Genomic DNA, 20,053 nt, shown 5'->3' with positions numbered 1-20,053 from the left:
AATAATAGAATAGCGTGAACACAGGCTCATATATATACAATATATTTTATTTATTTAGTATATTTTAGGCTCTGAGTGTCTTTTGTCTTTTTAATTCTACCTATTATTCTATTTGTACTCTATTGTAGAAGCTTCCAAGATGCCCGAGAACTACTTGGGGTTCATTGTCTCGAGGGTTAGCCATCCAAGAACATTTTTTGAACTTTTTGTATTTTCAATGAATTTATATTATACTATTTAATATCTATTACACAAAAATATTGAAGAATAACTGATATTTCTTATTTAAATTTATACCCTATACTTTTTTGTATATACTCCAACAACCGTTTAAGGTTTTATTTTATGTCTGTCGGATACTGATATATTGAACACGTACTCTATGCGTTAACGGAAAATCTGAGTTGTTAACACATGCAGTCACTGAAGTGAACAGATTAAGGGTTGTGTGTTGATTGACACTGGCACTACCAACTGTGCCCAACTCGACTATAATCTAAACTTACTTATCCGGGCTATTTGATTTTCCCGTTATTGTTTACCACTGGGCTAAAACATGAGAAAACCAGGCCCCTGCAATTACTGTCTGCTCTCCTCCCCCGCTAATGTTATGTGTATTTCAAAAGGGGCGTTAAATCACATAAAAATGGGGAACGTCCCAAGTAAGTGCAGCGCACCTGCTTTCACGCCTCCTTTTAAATCCTGACAATTGGTCTGCTCTACTTATTTTCGGCAGGACCATTTGGCGGCTTGGGAGGAAGCTTCCTGTCCCGCAATGCATCTATTCACAGTTGTGAGGAATGTTTCTTTAAGAATATGCATCATGCCATACATTAGAATGCAGCATTGTGTTATGATCCATTGGCTTTGCACTGTGTTCCATTGGAACAGATTTACAATAGTCAATCATATAGATTATTAGTTTTTTCAGTTATGGTTGCGTCTGTAGCCAGATTGATGATCACAATAAAGCTTTTCAAATGCAGATAAATTGTGAAGAAAACCCAGTTCATCGCAAAAAAGCAACAATTTTCAGAAAAGTTGAAGGGAGTAAAAGAAGAGGATAACGAAGAAGTATGGAAGCCTTCTTAGAAGTCAAGAACATGTCTTGGAGAAGCCTGAAGACCAAAAAGATGAGAAGGCCTCCTGGAGAAAACCATGTAAATTGGCCTCCAGAAATCAAGCACAACATTTTATTGAGAGTGTGTCATATTCTTATGTAGCTGCTCCAAAAGTCATAGAACTGGTATAGTATACCAAGGAGTAATTAGAAGTAAAGTCAAGTAAGCCAGGGGCAAATTAGGTCAGATCGATGCAAGTCACTTCAAAAAACTCAAAACGGTCCATATATGAACTGCCCAGCCTTGCTACTTGCCCTGCGGTACTGAGTCTGAGCATGGAGGAACCTGGTCAGGTAATGTTATTACCCCAGCCATCGAAAGGGTAAAAAAGACAGATTTCTAAATAACTGTGACTTGTTTTTTATCCATGTTTTTTCTCCACTTTTTCCTCCTCTTCCAGTTCAAGACCATGCAAAGCAATAACTTTGGAGTTGGGCTTAGACTGTCTCCTTAGAGAGGTAGCTTGCTGCTACAGAAATTGGGTACCACTCATTAGTCTATAAGAAAGACCAAGCAAACTATACATTGTATCCTTTAGCAAAGACCAAGATGGAATGACCAAAAAGAGATGGACTCAGGGGTGTATGATATTTCATAGGTGCAACCTGTGCAATTGCACATGGGCCAAGTAGATTAGGGAGCCCATTGTCACTCGAAAAGCAACTTCCTACTGCCTTTTAGATTGCATGTAAAGGAGTGACCTAATGAATTTCATACCTTAATGGTAAAGTCATAAGTGGGTCCTGACTTATTGTAGAACAAGTGGCCCATGTACTGCTCTCACACAGGGGCCCTCTGCAGTCTGTGGCGATCACTGCATCAAGATTTTGCCTTTAAAGTCCCTTTATCATCAGATTTGTAGAGTACGCTATTACCCAGAGAGGTAGAAAATACATAGCAGAACAGAATAATGCAGAAGGCCCAGCTTCCGACTGAAAGCAAACTGACAACTCTTCCGATAAGGAAATCAAGTCCTCTTGCTGCACAATTAAACTGTCCTCATAAGAGTCACTGCTATGTCTTCATTAGAGGTGAAAAAAAGTATAATACATAAGAGGAGCGGCTGTTATAGAGGGAAGCAATGTTACTGCAAGCTGCTAAAGTATAGTGTTGCAAACAGAACTCACATAATGTGATGGTGAATCCAAAAAGGTAACGTTGAGGGGAGTAACGTGATATGCAACCAAGCTTATAATTAAAGATGTCACATTTGCTTCACTGCTTTAGGTACGAGCAAAATACACAGACAGCACTTTTTCACCTTGCAACAGCTAATTAGGATTTCTCAAATTATTGCTTCTCTACAAATCCTAAAACAGACGTCTATGTGAACTGTGGCTTTCGGCAAGAGACTATATTACATTCTCTGTAGCGGGAGTCTCAGGAGAAGCTTCAGCGCAACAGACGACTGTTCGAAATCATTGGCTTCACCGCGTTCCTCATTGTGTTTGGGTAGAAGGACGAACCAGGAGTTCAATATGATAAAAATAAATCTATGTTCGTCAATTATAGATAAGATTATAATGAGTTTGGAATGGATCAAGTGTAAAACTGTAACCTAACCCATTACAACCAAAAAACAAGGAGGCTAATCCTCAAGCCATGATGAGGGCCGTGACCAACACAGAAGGACGGGGACACCATAGCAAACAGCCCACCAATTATTGATCCAGGTTTTGCCACCCAGAAGGTGCTTGTTTCATCCTCAACCCCATTTTCATGACACTTGGAGTCCGGGGGAAGAGGTTAATGTTTCTCTTTGTGGAAAGCACCATAGAAGAAAGCACCACAAGGATATAGGGAGTTCTATTGGCCAAGCAATGTGCCTACTCTGCATTGATGAGGGGCATGAAACCTGAAACAGCTCTCTATATTTAGATATTCCGGTTCAGTTTACATCCCTGTTAAAGGGATGGACGTTGACTCACAGGGTAGCTTCCTTCCAATAGATGGTGCTCTGGAGGATTATTGCATTACTCATTTGTATCACACTTGCACCAGGACTGGAGGTACTCACCCCGTTACTCCAACCCACCCCCCCTTCTTATTCTAAACGAAAACTCCCCCCGAATTGGCTTTTTAAGTGGGGTAGGCCACAGCTTTATTAAATTCCAAACAACTTTAAAATTCTATAAAAACTTTAAACCTTTCCATGCTTGGAAACCCTGATTTTCCTTGAGTCAGAAAGCCCTGCTATAACTCAGGCTTGGTAACCACTCTTCTCCTACTACAACCGCTGGCATGGAAAGAACTTTCTGCCTACACCTATAGCTGTGATGACTTTCAAGATCTCCGCATCCCATACTCCACGACTCAGACACAAACCTTTGTGCACTCCTCTCTCGGAAGGGTGGGAGTCTTCCACTCGACTCCCGGCATCAAACTGATGCTTTATTCTTTCTTCTGCTTCCTATCTCCCTATCGCCACCCCTTCCTAATATTTCTCTCCACCTCTTTCTCTGCGGGTCGCCGCCCCTACCTAGCCTAATCGCACCCTCCAGTCCATGGCAGCTGCATTAAACATTCTGCTGCCTTGCATTCTTCACATCCTTCTTTGCTACCAATGTAGTTCCTTTGGAAGGGGAGTCCTGCGTAGAATCTCCCCACCCAAAAGGAAGTGAGATGTAACCATTCAGCTGGGTCCCCTTTGTCCAAAAGCCCCATTGCAGCTGTGCAGTCTGCCTCTAAAGTAGATATGTCCTTGGTATATCTACTGCCTCTATGGTAGATATGTAATTGATAAAGTCTTAGAGAACTGATTCAGGATCATTTTTAAGATTGGGATAAAAATTAAAGGCAACCCATCATATTAAATATGTAGACTAAGCTGCAAGTAGCATGTCATAGAGTAAGAGGAGGTGAGCAGATTCGTATATAGGTTTGTGGGGAAAGATTCAGTGTAACTTGAAATCTTTTCAATTTACTTTCTGCTCATTTTTGCTAAAGGAGTCCAGTGGGCGGTTCTACTCAATGATTAACAGTTATGTCAATATGCACAGTTAGGTTCCCAATACACACTAGACTTTAGTTGTTAGAATCTGCTGATAATAGAGTGGCTGAACAACTCTCTGATGCATATGGGGGCGGTTCAACATTCCTTCAAATTATGATGTCAGAGGAAAAAAGATAGGGAACAGTGAATTTCAATGCCTGATAATTTTGTTCCCCAGGAGATAACCCGATGCCAGAGCTGACTCGCTGTGGCTTACCTACCTAAACACATGAAGGCAGTTTCATGGTAACTATTTAGTGGTTTGTTTGCCATTATTACATCTGTCTCTGACATTCTTTGTTACTGAACAAATATTGTGTATTTTTTGTAACTCCTTCATCTGCATCATATCCAAAACTTGCATCGCGATACCACAAACCATGACATATGGGCATCTTCATGTGGGGAAGGATAACAATCACTGATAGAACCGCCCAGTGGACTCCTGAGCCCAGAATGAACAGGAATTAAAATTAATGTTTTCCCATAAAACCATAAATCAATCTGCTCTACAACCTGCTGCCCACAGATAGGACTGGTTCCCTTTAACGGATCTACACCTGATTCCTTGTAACAACATCTGGCACCTTCACAGAAGGGATGGGGTAGTTTCATTGTTTCTCCAGGAGGAGAACATACGGTATATTTTATTTTAGGGTGAAGTTCATAAAATATGTATACAAAAAGTGACAAAAAACTTAAAATAAATTAGACGTTCACCATGTTCTCAACTTTTTTACTGTAATTAGAGACATCGTTACAGCGTATTTCCTTAGTACGTTTCCTCCATTGTCTATTTGCCAATCACATCTTTAGTAAAATGATATAGTGTGTTCCGAATCTTTTTCCATTGATGAATGTATTTTTGAGCTTGTTCCCCAGAGAGGACATTTTCTAAATTCCAACATTACAATCCTATGACTTCATTCTGAAACCCTAACGGCCTGAGGAATGAACTCATCTGCTCTTTTTCCCCACGTTCTTTAAAGGGAATCTGTCACCAGGTTTATGCTGCCTTGTCTTGACTTAGTCCAGTAGTTTTCATTAAATCAGCTTTTACAAGCTGCAGCCCAATATTCATGTAATCATAAGCAGCAGCCTAACCCGCCCTCTTACTCCTGATTGACAGCTTTCTCCCTATACTATGCATAGGAAGGAAGCAACCAATCAACGGAGGGTGGGCAGAGGGAGCCTCAGTTCATGAATATTGAAGACTACAGGGGACATGCAGGTTGTAATAGTTGATTTTATAAAAACTACTGCACCAAATCAAGTAAGGGAGTCATCGGTAGAATGAGGTTCTTTATAATCCGTTTGTGCTGCTCTGGGTCATCCAAAAAATGACAAATCGTAGAAAGGAAAGACAGAGGAAGAGAGGGGTGTAGCTGCAGTATCTCACCCAGGAAAAGCAATATAGAAGTATTGCATTATGTCATACAAGTGACTGTATGTTCAAATTCCCGTCAGACTAAAAAAATGTAAAAAAAAAGTAATATATTTTTAATATATATTAAAAAAAAATATTTTCCAATTTTTGTTATATTAAAATTATAGAATAAATGGTTGATATTGCTGTAGCTGTAATAGTTTGAACTAGTAAAATATTACGCCCTTCACAGAATAGACATAAAGTATAAAACTACAAATTTTATTTCATTAGTTAAAAGACCAGGGCACACCAATGGAACAGCTTGGGTCCTGTCAGGAGGACAGAAGCAACCGAACCACAAATGAACAAACAAATACCGTACACTCAGACAGATATAATGAGCTGAAGTTCAACATTGGAAGATGTGTCTTCTCCAATAAAGAGAAAGAAAGGAGGACACAAGTAACCAGCACTGATGGGCCAGTTAATAGAGACTTTGGAACTCAAGTATGGTTCCTAGACCTGCATATCTACAGGTTTGGTGAGTGTTGGAATATGTATCCACCATATGTACAGTTGAATATAGTATGCCTTTAGATATACAGTTTAGACCCTCTAATAAGGACCAAAAAGAGAACAAGAATTGTGATACTTTATTCGGGACGGAAAGTTATGGTTCAAACTCTGCAGTAAAATATGTTATGTTATCAATTCTGCAAGTAAAAGTAAAATAACCATAATTACTGGTTTTGGTCACTTTACCTCACCACAAAAAATGAAATAAAAAGTGATCAAAAAGCCATAGATACTGAAAATGGTACCATCCAAAACTCCAGTTCATCCACGAAATAAAATGTCCAGCAGTAGTAAGAGTAGTAAAACATAACAAATACTATGGAGATTTGCTATCTCCATAATTGTACTGACTCACAGAATAAAGTGAGGTTTACCGCAGAGCATATGCCATAAAACTGTAACTAAAAACAATGGCGTAATTACATTTTTGTCCCCATTCAACCCCAAAATTTTATTTTGTGTTTCCACCATCTACTATCTTGCCCAAACCAGCTGTTTCCATCCCAGTGTGTGGTGCTACCATAAGTCCTCAGCATCATGCCGCTGTCTTGTGCTCATATTTGACTCCAATCGTACCTTCACTCCCTACATTCAATCACTTGCACCTCAACAATATCTTCAGAATCTGCCCTATTGTAACAGTCTAGACATCAAAAACTCCTATTTCAGCCCTGATCACTGTTAGACTGATATTGTAATTCACTATTGATCGGTCTTTCCCTCAATAAACTCTCCTCTCTCCAATCCATCCTGAATGCAGCAGCCAGGCTCAGCTGTTTGTCCAACTGCTACACCGATGCCTCCACCCTGTGCCGGTCACTGCACTGGTGCTCGTTTACTGTAGAATACAAGAATAACTCATCACACTCATCCATGAAACCCTCTACAGTGCTGCACTGCCCCATATCTCCTGTCTACCACTCTACCTGTGCTCTCCACTCTTCTCACAACCTTAGACTAAGTTCCTCTTTAAGTTGAACCTCCCACTCCCATCTCCAAGACTTCTTCCAAGCTGCACCAGTTCTCTGGAATGCACTAACCAAGGCAATCAGGCTAATTTCCAACATCCACAGTCTTAAATGTGCAAAAACCCCACACCTTTTATGGGAGGCCTACTATATTCATTAAACTAACTCTACTCTGTTTTTTCAGCTTCCATATTCTTTCTTTGAAACATGATGTCTTCACACACCAGTTTCCACCACAACCCATATACACTAATACACCTCATATTTGTACATACACAGAGAGTGGCTGGTGAGCGGCTCAAATAGCTTTATGTATACTACGCTGTTTATATAAAAGACGGCCGGACCATCGTACAGAACAAGTGTTGCTACATCTTGTGTCACCCCTAGTTCATCATAGATTGTGAACTCTTGTGATAAAGACCCTCTTATCTCATATCCATCTATCTATCTATCTATCTATCTATCTCATATCCATCTATCTATCCATCTGTCCATCTATCTATCTATCTATCTATCTCATATCCATCTATCTATCTGTCTATCATCTATCTATCTATCTACCGTATCTATCTATCTCATATCTATCTATCTCAAATCTGTCTATCTCATATCTATCTATATATCTATCTTTCTCATATCTATCTATCTAATATCTATCTATCTATCTCATTTCTATCTATCTGTCTCATATCTCTCTCTCTCCTATCTATCCATCCATCTATCTATCCCATATCTATCTAATATTTTTCAATTTCATATCTATCTAATATTTATCTATTTATTTTATATCTTTCTATCTCTCTAATATCTAGCTATCTCATATCTATCTGTCATATCTATCTATCTATCTATATCATATCTATCTAATATTTGTTTCATATCTATCTATTTATCTATCCTATGTCTATCTATTTATCTCTCCCATATCTATCTATCTATCTATCTATCTATCTATCTATCTATCTATCTATCTATCTCGTATCTATCTTTTTCATATCTATCTAATATCTATCTATCTTATCTCTTAATCTATCTTTCTCTCTATCTATCTATCTCATATCTATCTTTTTCATATCTATCTAATATCTATCTATCTTATCTCTTATCTCTTAATCTATCTTTCTCTCTATCTATCTATATCATATCTATCCCTCATGTCTGTCTGTCTGTCTATCTATCTATCTCACCAGAGTATAGGTGAACGTAACCCATTGTCATATAGGCATAGTACAAAATAATTAAATAAAAATGTAAAAAAATCAGAATGTACCGCGTTTATCAAAAAATTAGCCGTTCACATGTGAACTGGATGGGTAAAATATCTGTAGAGCAAGCAAGATATTGCAGCTCCATAATATAGAGTCACTACGGACACAATGTCACTGAGGCCCAGTCTATACGCAGGCCCAATAGTGCAATGTGTGCGACTCCAAAAGTCTGTATCCGAATCTCAGACATATATCAACAATACATGTAAAAGGCATCTTCAGCCCTGCTACATCGGTATCCCCGATTTGATTGTTTTTAAGGCCCTAAAACTCGGACGCGGCAGAAGTGTAATGAAAACGTATAATTGTAGCGGCTGTCAGCTCGGGGCTGGAATTGTTAATGCGCTTGCCGGAAAGAAATAAATAAATGAGGCCGGCAAACAGTGCAGGAGGGGAAAATTCATTGAGATACAGCTGTTTTCTACAGGCTGACACCTGGTTTATCAAGCACGCAGCTACTGATGCACTCACATCTCCACTACTCGCTCAGATACCTCGCTGCAAAATAAAGATGTTCTTTCTGCAATCTATGTAAATTTCCGAATAAATCCGTTGCGCAAATCTCTTTGAACATGCAAATCCATAAATCATCATTATGCTGACAAAGAAGGGAAGGATCTCGTGAAATGAAGGCTCATTTTATCCCAAAGCCCCTGCTCAGGTATGGGGCTGTGAACTTCGGGCTCCATTCCAAGTGCAATACAAGAATTCTCCCTGCTTAAGATTAGCGCCGCCACCAATTCTAGTGCGTTTTGTAATTAATCAATTGGGCGTTTGGTCAATTGAAATTTTTTTTTTCCTTTTTTTTTTTTAGTCGGCTCTTAACTTTTCCACCTCTGGTGTTAATTAGGGATGCTCTGTGAAGCCACTAATGAGTGTTGTTTGCGGTGACCGGAGCAAAGTAAAGGGGGATCAGGAGGGTAAGTGTAGCAAGTAAGAGAAAGGCTTTCTCCTTGTATTTACACGCTCCCACGGTGCTGTGCTCCTGGGATTCTCCGGCTGTAAGCGAACCTCTCGCCTGTCTTTGTTACTGGGGATTTTAACACCAATAGTTAGATTTTGTAGGATTAAACCCACACAGAAAGGGTAAATATGGGGATTGGAGGACAATGGGCTTTGTCCTTATACTAAAGAGAGGCAATGTTTAATAATGGAATAAGAAAAAAGGTCTTAAGATGGTCCAAGATGGGGGCGTAGTTATAAAGGGTGCAGAGGTGACAGAAGCAACCAGGTCCTTGTGACTCAGGGGGCCCAAAGGACCTTCTGCCGCAAAAGGAAACCCAAGTATTACAAGTGGCACATGATAGGTGAAGGCCCTGTTACAGATCTGGTATTGGACCGTAAAAGTTCTGGTCCTAGATGTGGTCAGTGCTAAATTTTTTTTTATTCCCCCATGCCAAATTAATATTATACACAAGCTGTGATCAGCTTGTGCAGGAAGCAGCAAGAAAGCACCTACAACAGAACCAAGCTGAGTAAATAAAGAATGTACCAGAACCAAGCTCATAGCATAAATACAGCACCAGAACCAAGTTAATGCCATAAATACAGCCCCAGAACCTACCTTATAACATAAATACGACAAAAAGCAACTATAGTACATAGGTAAGGTAAAGTCCTCTGGTGCAAGCACCTAGGGTGATGTCATATTGTGACGATTTCTTGGCAGACTGTTTTTTGCGGGGTGGTTTGCCATTGCCTTCCCCAGTAGTACATAGATATAATACCAAAATAAAGCCCATAGCATAAATACAGCACCAGAACCAATCTCAGTACATCGATACTAGACAAGGCAACTTCAGAACATAGATGCAATACCAGAAACAAGCTCATAATATAAACAAAGCAGTAGCACCAAACTCAGTACATAGATACAGCACCAGAATCAAGCTCATAATATAAATACATTAGCAAAAGGAAATTATTGTGTTCTGGGGGCATTAATGGGCTGACAGTGGCGCCTTGGAAGATCAGGGAGGAGGAGACAGAGCTAAAACGATGATAACTTGTTTTGCTTTGCAAGACGCTGCGGCACAGAAGAAAAAAATCAGGGGCCGAGCATGTAACTCACTCACGGACAAGAAAATTCAAGACATGTTCAATCCAAAACACATGAAGAACACCAATGGCACAAGCCACACACAGTACTACCTAACACATACTCCATATACAGCAAATAGGACGACAACTAAGTGTGAAGTGACTGCATCATATTTACAGTTTGATTTTTGTATAAAAGACAACACATTTCCAACAGCTGGAATCATATCTTGAAAATTGGTATAAAAGAACTAGGTAAATGCATTACATTATTTATCATGTACTGGTCCTAGAGTACAACCTGTGCTAGTATCCACCAGGAGAACAGTGAGGGCAGCTCTGGAGTATAATACAGGATGTAACTCAGGATCAGTATAGGATAAGTAACGTATGTACACAGTGACTCCACCAGCAGAATAGTGAGTGCAGCTCTGGAGTATAATACAGGATGTAACTCAGGATCAGTACAGGATAAGTAATGTATGTACACAGTGACTCCACCAGCAGAATACTGAGTATAGCTCTGGAGTATAATACAGGATGGAATGCAGGATCAGTACAGGATAAGTAATGTATGTACACAGTAACTCCACCAGCAGAACAGGGAGTGCAGCTCTGGAGTATAATACAGAATGTAAAGCAGGATCAGTACAGGATAAGTAATGTATGTACACAGTGACTCCCACAGCAGTATAGTGAGTGCAGCTGTGGAATATAATACAGGATGTAACTCAGGATCAGTACAGGATAAGTAATGTATGTACACAGTGACTCCACCAGCAGAATAGTGAGTGCAGCTCTGCAGTATAATACAGGATGTAACTCAGGATCAGTACAGGATAAGTAATGTATGTACACAGTGACACCATGAGCAGAATAGTGAGGGCAACTCTGGAGTATAATACAGGATGTAACTCAGGATCAGTACAGGATAAGTAATGTATGTACACAGTGACTCCACCAGCAGAATAGTGAGTGCAGCTCTGCAGTATAATACAGGATATAACTCAGGATCAGTACAGGATAAGTAATGTATGTACACAGTGACTCCACCAGCAGAATAGTGAGTGCAGCTCTGGAGTATAATACAGGATGTAACTCAGGATCAGTACAGGATAAGTAATGTATGTACACAGTGACTCCACCAGCAGAATACTGAGTATAGCTCTGGAGTATAATACAGGATGGAATGCAGGATCAGTACAGGATAAGTAATGTATGTACACAGTAACTCCACCAGCAGAACAGGGAGTGCAGCTCTGGAGTATAATACAGAATGTAAAGCAGGATCAGTACAGGATAAGTAATGTATGTACACAGTGACTCCCACAGCAGTATAGTGAGTGCAGCTGTGGAATATAATACAGGATGTAACTCAGGATCAGTACAGGATAAGTAATGTATGTACACAGTGACTCCACCAGCAGAATAGTGAGTGCAGCTCTGCAGTATAATACAGGATGTAACTCAGGATCAGTACAGGATAAGTAATGTATGTACACAGTGACACCATGAGCAGAATAGTGAGGGCAACTCTGGAGTATAATACAGGATGTAACTCAGGATCAGTACAGGATAAGTAATGTATGTACACAGTGACTCCACCAGCAGAATAGTGAGTGCAGCTCTGCAGTATAATACAGGATATAACTCAGGATCAGTACAGGATAAGTAATGTATGTACACAGTGACTCCACCAGCAGAATAGTGAGTGCAGCTCTGGAGTATAATACAGGATGTAACTCAGGATCAGTACAGGATAAGTAATGTATGTACACAGTGACTCCACCAGCAGAATAGTGAGTGCAGCTCTGCAGTATAATACAGGATATAACTCAGGATCAGTACAGGATAAGTAATGTATGTACACAGTGACTCCACCAGCAGAATAGTGAGTGCAGCTCTGGAGTATGATACAGGGTGTAACTCAGTATAAGTACATGATAAGTTATGTGTGTATACAGTAGTTGAGGTTTTCATACAGAATAATTCTATTTGTAAATTGTATCACAAGTGAATATATTCTTTCAGCTTTTTCTAGTAACGGAACTTCTGCCCAAATGTTGCAACTTAATTTTGAAGACTAAAAATGAAGAAAATATCAAAAAGGAAGGATTTGTAGCATTTACTTTTATAGGAAAGTTGGTTGGCAGCCTCCTTCAGAGCTATTATTGTCACCCAACTTTCCTAGAAACAGATATAACATAACAACCGCTAATTGTACACTTGATATATAAAAAAAACTTGACATGGATATCATCTCTTGATCACCACTTTGCTTTTTAATATAACCAGATACAAAATTGGTGCAGCTTAAATTCTTAATATACCTTCACAGCAGTTGGAGTTCTGTTTACTGTGATCTAAACTACCTACCTAGACATAGAGGAAAAGAAAATTCTGTATGTCATCACTAGATGGAGCTCAAAAGAATACTGTATACATTTATACACTGAACTTAATAATAAAATATACAGTAAGCTCTTAAGCTCCCTCTAGTGGTGGCAGTAAGTAACAATAATTTTATTATGTGACTTTACTACTGTGTGAAGGGATTTGTAGCTGATTTGTAGCTGTATATTAGAAAAATGGAGCTCTGACTGCTATGAAGATATATGTTTAGTCAGCACAGAATCTTGGATCTAAAAGACTTATTTTTGATTTTAGGAAATACACCCTAAGTAAGCTATATGCTTGATATTCCTTATAACATGATGCTCACATCACACACGAACAGACATGAGACTATTGTCTCCCAGAAATCAATTGTCAAGATTCAATATAGTTGCAGTATTTAAGATGTCAAAGTCACATTACATTAAATAGTATACTGATAGAAAAGTAATATTTAAAGAGGCAGTGCACCTATAATACGTCTTCTAATATGTCATTCGGGCCTATAAAGAGACAACACCAAAAAGGGTCTATAAGCTTGGACCCCTGTATAGTGTATACCTCAAAAAAAAAGTTTATAGATACAGCATTCGAGCTGTATATTATATGACTTCTCAGAGGACACAATTTGAATGGAGTTCTTCTTTACCAACAGTTTTCTGGCTGTTTTGGATACTATTATGTAAGTATTGGTTAAACAATGCATTAAAGGGGTTCTACAGTTTAGATAACCCCATTTTGATGCATTCTTTTGGGCAATTCAGAGTTAAATGAGTGCTCTCTTCAAAGTCATCATCTCTCGTCCAGAAGGGAGAACAGTTACAAATATCTCTCTCGCTCTGGAGGACCTGTCCGATATTACATGAACAACCCATTGATATAAATGGGTGCTGTGTAATGCTCCATTTGCCCTGTAGGGGCACCGCAGGCAAATGGAACACTTACTGCCAAGTTTCCCCACAGATACCAGCTGATCGCTGGGGGTCCTCATTTTTTTAACACATAGGGATTGTCCAAAGTTGAGAACCAATCATTGTCCAAAGTTAAAGTCAACCACAAATATAAAAAGCATCATACAAAACACTGCCACTTGGATAATGCCCACAAGCAGGTAAGTTAAATAACCGGTACTCACTGAGGAGGGTAAACCTGGCGGCACTTTTCTAACTTTCTTTGCTTGTACCTCTGTCAGGAAGAGAAATAAAACAGGTTTAATATACACCCACTGAGTATGGCTGAGGGCACTAAAATAATAAAAAGAGGTTTTGCAGAAAATACATAGGTCAAGAAACTAGTTCAAGAAGGGGTTAAACATATATTTCATTTTTAACATCCAAAAACCCACTAAAAAGGGTACTTTTAGTTATTTATAGAATATCTATTCTTACACAATACAATTATAATGAAAATTCTCATGTTAAAGAAAAAAAGGCAGCTGCTTTACGGGATCTGTGATGCAGAACTCTGGGGAACTGAGATCCGCTATATAAACTTTTTGGAAAAATTTAAATAATTGAACCAGTGCTCCTATAGCTCCTATTGGAGGTATTGGCAAATATAAAACCATTTGCTATTATTCTACAATTTAACTTACAGACTTTTGCTTTAAAGGACCACTCTGGCAGTTTGCCTGATACACTCTGGGTATCTTCTATGTATATTGCAGTCACGTCCATTAAGTGAGGTCTCCTGTCTGACACTTATCAAGCACCATTTTGATGCCTAGATTTCTCCCTGCTCACTTTCTCTATGCTCTGCTAACACTCTTATGATGCAATAGCAGAACATCAATGATAAGCCAGAAAATGTACCATCTCTACCTGCAGGGAGGACACTGACATTATCTTCTGTATTCTACATTCACATAAATAAGCTACAGACCATATGTAGAAGTATACAGTCAGGAGGATGAGCTGTGATCTATTACATTATAACTGTGTGACAGGAGCCTCTAATCATTAGCAGTAACTGTTCTGCATCCCCATCTGAAGAGCTTATTTGGTAGGGTTCATCACATGGGACTTACAGAAAAACAGACTAATTTGAGAGAACATAAAGCCAAGTAAATTTCAGCTAGTCAGAATTGAGATCACATGACCACCTGAGGAAGTCATCAGGAAGCTTCAGATAGTAAGGAATAACTAAACAAGGCAATACTAATTGACATATATACTAGGTGATTAGTTGCATAAGGAATGAAAAAAATTCACTGGAGTGGCCCTTTAACCCCATTACAATTACTGTACATGCACAGCACTTGATCCTGGGCTTTAACCCTTTCCAATCCAATTTTGGATTTGGGGTTTCCTAAAAGGCTTTCTCTTTTTGCTGTTATACAACAGTGCCATCTGCTGTCCAAAGCCAGTGTGTGTGCACCAGAGAGGCTCTGACAGCAGAGTGGCTGGCAATAGACGATAAGAATACCCTGTCGGACGTCTTCTGACATTGGAGCTGTACAAGCTGCAATCACAATGTAGGTAGACGTCAGAGAGTGGATTGGAATGGGTTATATATGCACTATTGTAAATGTATGGTGCAGGTTAAAGCTCCTGCAATCTAGCAGGAGCAAATTAGGTGCCCTAATATCAAGGACAGTCAGGGTCCTGGTGAAATGATACAAGCGGTTTATAACCACTTCTGACTTCTCTTTTCCTATTCACATAGCACTCAATGAGCGCTATGTGCTGAATAGAGGAAGCAGCAGTGCTGTTCCCTCTATTGGATTTGGCGATCACTGATCATCAGTTCCCCACAGAACGGCAGACCTGCTGGATCTTAGTAGAACCAGATCAGCTTTGCCAGACAATAATGACCACATAAGGGAAGATTTTCACCAGTAACTGGGGTTCCTATAGAAAAAAATATAAAATAAAATACAACAGCATAGTAAAAAAGAAAAGCAAAAATTATTGGTCTTGCCAACCAAACTCATCATTGCAGCTGCCCCGTAATCTGAATCTATATAGGTTATACATCAAAGCAACCAAAACAAAATTAGGTTCCCTTTTTTGTTTATTTTAACAAACATTATCTAATATTAAAAATATATATAAAATGAATTAAAAATAAACTTTTTTTATGTTTGCACACATTAACCCCAACACAGAAAAGTATAAAACATTCTATAAAAAGGTATTATAGAACATTCCTATGCATCATGATTCCGAAGCCCAAGGAAAAAAGATGAGGACCGGTAAACAATGACCCTAGTTTTTAAGGTGATAAGGAAGAAAACCCACTTTAAAAAAAATAAATAAATAAATAACCTAATTGACCACATTATTTTATGGAATCAGAGACTTGGGATTTGTGGGACTTTAGGCCATAGTCAGACGGGCGTTTTTTCACGCGATTTGCGCATGCGCATGCGATTCGCGCATATATAGAACCAATGGTTCGCTATGGTATCGGTCACATGTCCGCTTTTTATGCGGATATGCGATAAATTATAGGACACGACGATTCGCAGATCGCGCCTATCTGCGTTCGGCGTTTTATGTGCGCACCAAAATCATTTACTGCAGCTAGCTGCGTTTTTTCGCCGGCCAGTCTAAGTTTCATGCGCATTTTGATGCGCACGGCGATTTTTCTCCGGTCAGACGGGCGTTTTGCTGCGACGATTAACGCGGCTAGGTGCAGATTTTTCCTGCAATTTTTCACCCCCGGTCACGCGATTTGCGCATGCGCATCCGTCATGTGATCCGCAAATCGCGTGAAAAAACGCCCGTCTGACTAAGGCCTAAGTGGCTTATATATTTAGGTTCACATACATACATTTTTATATAGATAGATATCAGAAAGACAGATAGATAGATAGATAGATAGATAGATAGATAGATAGATAGATAGATAGATAGATAGATAGATAGATAGATAGATGATAGATAGATAGATAGATAGATAGATAGATAGATAGATAGATAGATGAAATAGATAGATAGATAGATATGAGATAGATAGATATGAGATAGATAGATAGATAGATAGATAGATAGATAAATAGATAGATAGATAGATAGATATAGATAGCTAGCTAGAGATAAGATAGATAGATATGAGATAGATAGATAGATAGATAGATAGATAGATAGATAGATAGATAGATATAGATAGCTAGCTAGAGATAAGATAGATAGATATGAGAGATAGATAGATAAATATATATATAGATAGATAGATCGATGGATAGATAGATGATATATAGATATACTGTAGATAGATAGAGATAGATATGAGATAGATAGATAGATAGATATGAGATAGATAGATAGATAGATATGAGATAGATAGATATGAGATAGATAGATAGATAGATAGATACGTATGAGATAGATAGATAGATAGATATGAGATAGATAGATAGATAGATAGATAGATATGAGATAGATAGATAGATATGAGATAGATAGATAGATAATGTCTAAACCTTCATCATCAGGGATCAAGCAGTAGGTAATGGGGAATGTGTCACAATAGAACAAATGTCCCACCTCTATCCCTATTTGTAAAAAGATAACTTTTTATCTGCTGTAGAATGCTAGTGCAACTTTCACACTGTTAATTAGAATCTTCAAGTAAAAGAACACATTTGCAAAAATACTGCACACGTGTTACTCTATTGGCAAAAACGTCTTGGAACAGTTACTTCAGATAACAACTCGCCCCAACAATTGTTACGGAACATAAGATTTCTGCTCTGGCTTTTTGAGTGTGCAAAACTATAGGAATCTCGATGTGAACCCCGTTTAGACTTCGCCATATATTGTTGTAATATTACAGTTATTAAGTTCCTGATTTCATTCTATTACATTTCTAATTGAATCCCTTATCCTTATCCTCCATTTTCCATGGTACAGGACCTCACATTCTCATCCATGTGTCCTCCAGCATAATGTAGTTGTGATGTCCCAGCTTGACACTCATCATGTAAGCATTGTACACTAGTTTTGTGCCGTGCAGGTATAATAAGTGTTGAGCTCCGCAAGCTGCAGCCAATACAAGCTGAGCCGTTGGGTAACTGAGAAATATCTGAAGGCTCTTGTTATCGTGTGTGTCTCTGTGGGGTACAAGGTTTATCTGAGAGTGTAACTGGATACTATTACTAGGCAGAAAATAAAGATAATACTCACCCATTGAGCTGCTGTGAAAAGGCCTCCTCCTGGAGTTATTGCTTGAATAATGATAGTACTGTGAGCCAGGCTTTGTGGGTGAGAGAGCTCCTGAATTCCCAATGTCCATGTCACCTCCAAGCAGGCTTTGCTAGAAACGACACAGGAAAACAAAGTATTCATTTTTATTCTCAGGCCTAACATGTCTTCTATTGTTTACACCGAAGGAAGAAAAAAAAAAAGCATAAAAAACAACATAAATGCCAAAAAGCAATGTACATTTTTAGGTATCATTAGTATATAGATGATGTCTGGAGAACCAGGTTTACGGTATTGGCTGGACTATCAGGCGAAGAGCTGGGATATACAATCACCTTATTCATCAGCCTTTCTGTGCTGGTTTTAAAGGCACAGAAAACACAAAAAAGGCAACATGCCAACAACATGTTAGCCCATGGCGCAGCAGACAGTAATGTATTTTTTTTTTTTTTTCATTCCGCATTTGGTTAAATTTTAGATTGGAATTGGAAGAATGAGAAACAAATGTGAAAAGTGCAAAAAAAAAAAAGAAGACTGATAAATTAAAATGATATTAATTAAAAAATGTAAAATAGCAAAAATAAAATAAATAATAAAAAAAAAAATCCAAAATAAAAAAAAGATCCAAAATACATTTTAACTAGAAATCTAATTTTTGATTCAGATTTAACAAAATAATATATCAAAATATAACAAACAGGATGATCTTTTTTTTATCATTTTTTTTTGTTTTTAAACATTTTTAACATTTGTTTGTTTTTGAACATTCTACAGAAGGTTACATTGTTGCCTAAAGTCAATTATCTCCTATTTTCCAAGTATGACGATGATAAGGAGCTCATGGTGAAATGGTAGAAAACAGTTAAGGACGTTTGTTAGTAGAGAGATCATCAAGGATGCGGGGGGGGGGGGGGGGGTTGAAGCGTCTCTTCTCTTCCTAGTGAAATTCGGATGAGCAAAGAATTGCAAACGAATGAGACGGCAATAAGGTTAATAAGATAAAGTTGCAATCTATTTACTATTTGCTATAAACTAAGTTGTAACTTACCCATAATACACAAGTCCCGTGATTACACCTAGCATTGAATACATTGTTCCTGTAATTGTTCCCGCGCGGGGTAAAGCAGGTGCGCGTCCCGTCATTTATATTAAGAGCAAATTTATCATTAAAAAAAAAGGAAAATTTAAAATTAAGTACCGAAAAAAATAAAAAAATTCTAACTTTATCTTTACTTGTAATCAACTTTTACCGACTGAACTAATTACTGTACTTGATAAAGTACAGAATGTGTTTTGCCTAATCTAAATTCTAATCACCGTGTCACTCACAACAGACTTAGTAATGCTTCACTAACGCACTATTCACATGCAAAATACTCTAAATGGCCCAATTATGACTGTGCTCCTGTACCGCGGTTAACCCACTGAGAACTGAAACATTTCACAAGCCACTCAGCCACTACAACAAAGAGCCCTTGTTTTAAATTAAGTCAGTCTTTTTTTTGATTCCTAAATAGCTCAACAAAGTGGCGAGTCTTCTGCCCGGAGCGGTCGGTCAAATATGACCTGAGAGATGGAAAGAAGGCATTTGAGAACTTTGTGAATTGGAGATAAGACCGGACTTTACACAAAATTAATTTGTGGACTTCCTTTCAAGTAGAGCTAGTACTAAAAGCGTTGGATGTAGCAGGGTTGAATTTGTCATGTGGCTAGAAATCTCTGGTTTTGCAGGTCAACATCATATATTATCGTAAGGCCTCTATCGTGTGCACAGAGCCTCTATGGACGCACTGCAGGACGGTACTACAGAGGCACTCCAACTGTCTTTATATGGGGCAAGATTCTGAAGAGGCTAAAACTGCTCCGAGGACACATGGCGCAATTCTATTTTAAAGTGAACACACTCAGAAATATAGGATGGGGCTGAGTTACAGAGTTGTGCAAATCAGAGGTTGTCTGGAACTGTAAAATGGTCGTGTGCATGAGGTCTTCATGAGCGAGACATCACTATGTACAAACAGTAAAGCCAAAAAGACTTAAACATTTCTCATATGTGACAAATTCAGCTCTAGTTTCTATCTATCTCATATCTGTCTATAATCTACCTATTTAATATGTATCTATCGCATATCTGTCTATCTATTTAATATCTATCTATCATCTATCTCATATCTA

The 20,053-nt window shown here is 38.5% G+C and overlaps 1 protein-coding gene across 6 annotated transcripts in view; it reads right to left on the bottom strand.

The window, feature by feature from the left end:
- TCF4 (transcription factor 4) overlaps positions 1-20,053 on the bottom strand; it is a 428,999-nt gene that overhangs the window by 160,914 nt on the left and 248,032 nt on the right. For all 6 annotated transcript variants that reach the window (XM_066602510.1, XM_066602505.1, XM_066602506.1 and 3 more), the window contains 2 exons: positions 17,861-17,990; positions 13,867-13,916 (listed from right to left, as the gene is read on the bottom strand). In XM_066602510.1, the coding sequence (XP_066458607.1) occupies positions 13,867-13,916; positions 17,861-17,990 (180 nt within the window). The remainder of the gene's footprint in view (positions 1-13,866; positions 13,917-17,860; positions 17,991-20,053) is intronic.

This window comes from Eleutherodactylus coqui, chromosome 5 (assembly GCF_035609145.1).
Source record: "Eleutherodactylus coqui strain aEleCoq1 chromosome 5, aEleCoq1.hap1, whole genome shotgun sequence".
Classification (NCBI taxonomy): Eukaryota; Metazoa; Chordata; class Amphibia; order Anura; family Eleutherodactylidae; genus Eleutherodactylus; species Eleutherodactylus coqui.
Note: the sequence above shows the minus strand (reverse complement) of the source record. Positions and strands in the feature narration are given on the sequence as shown.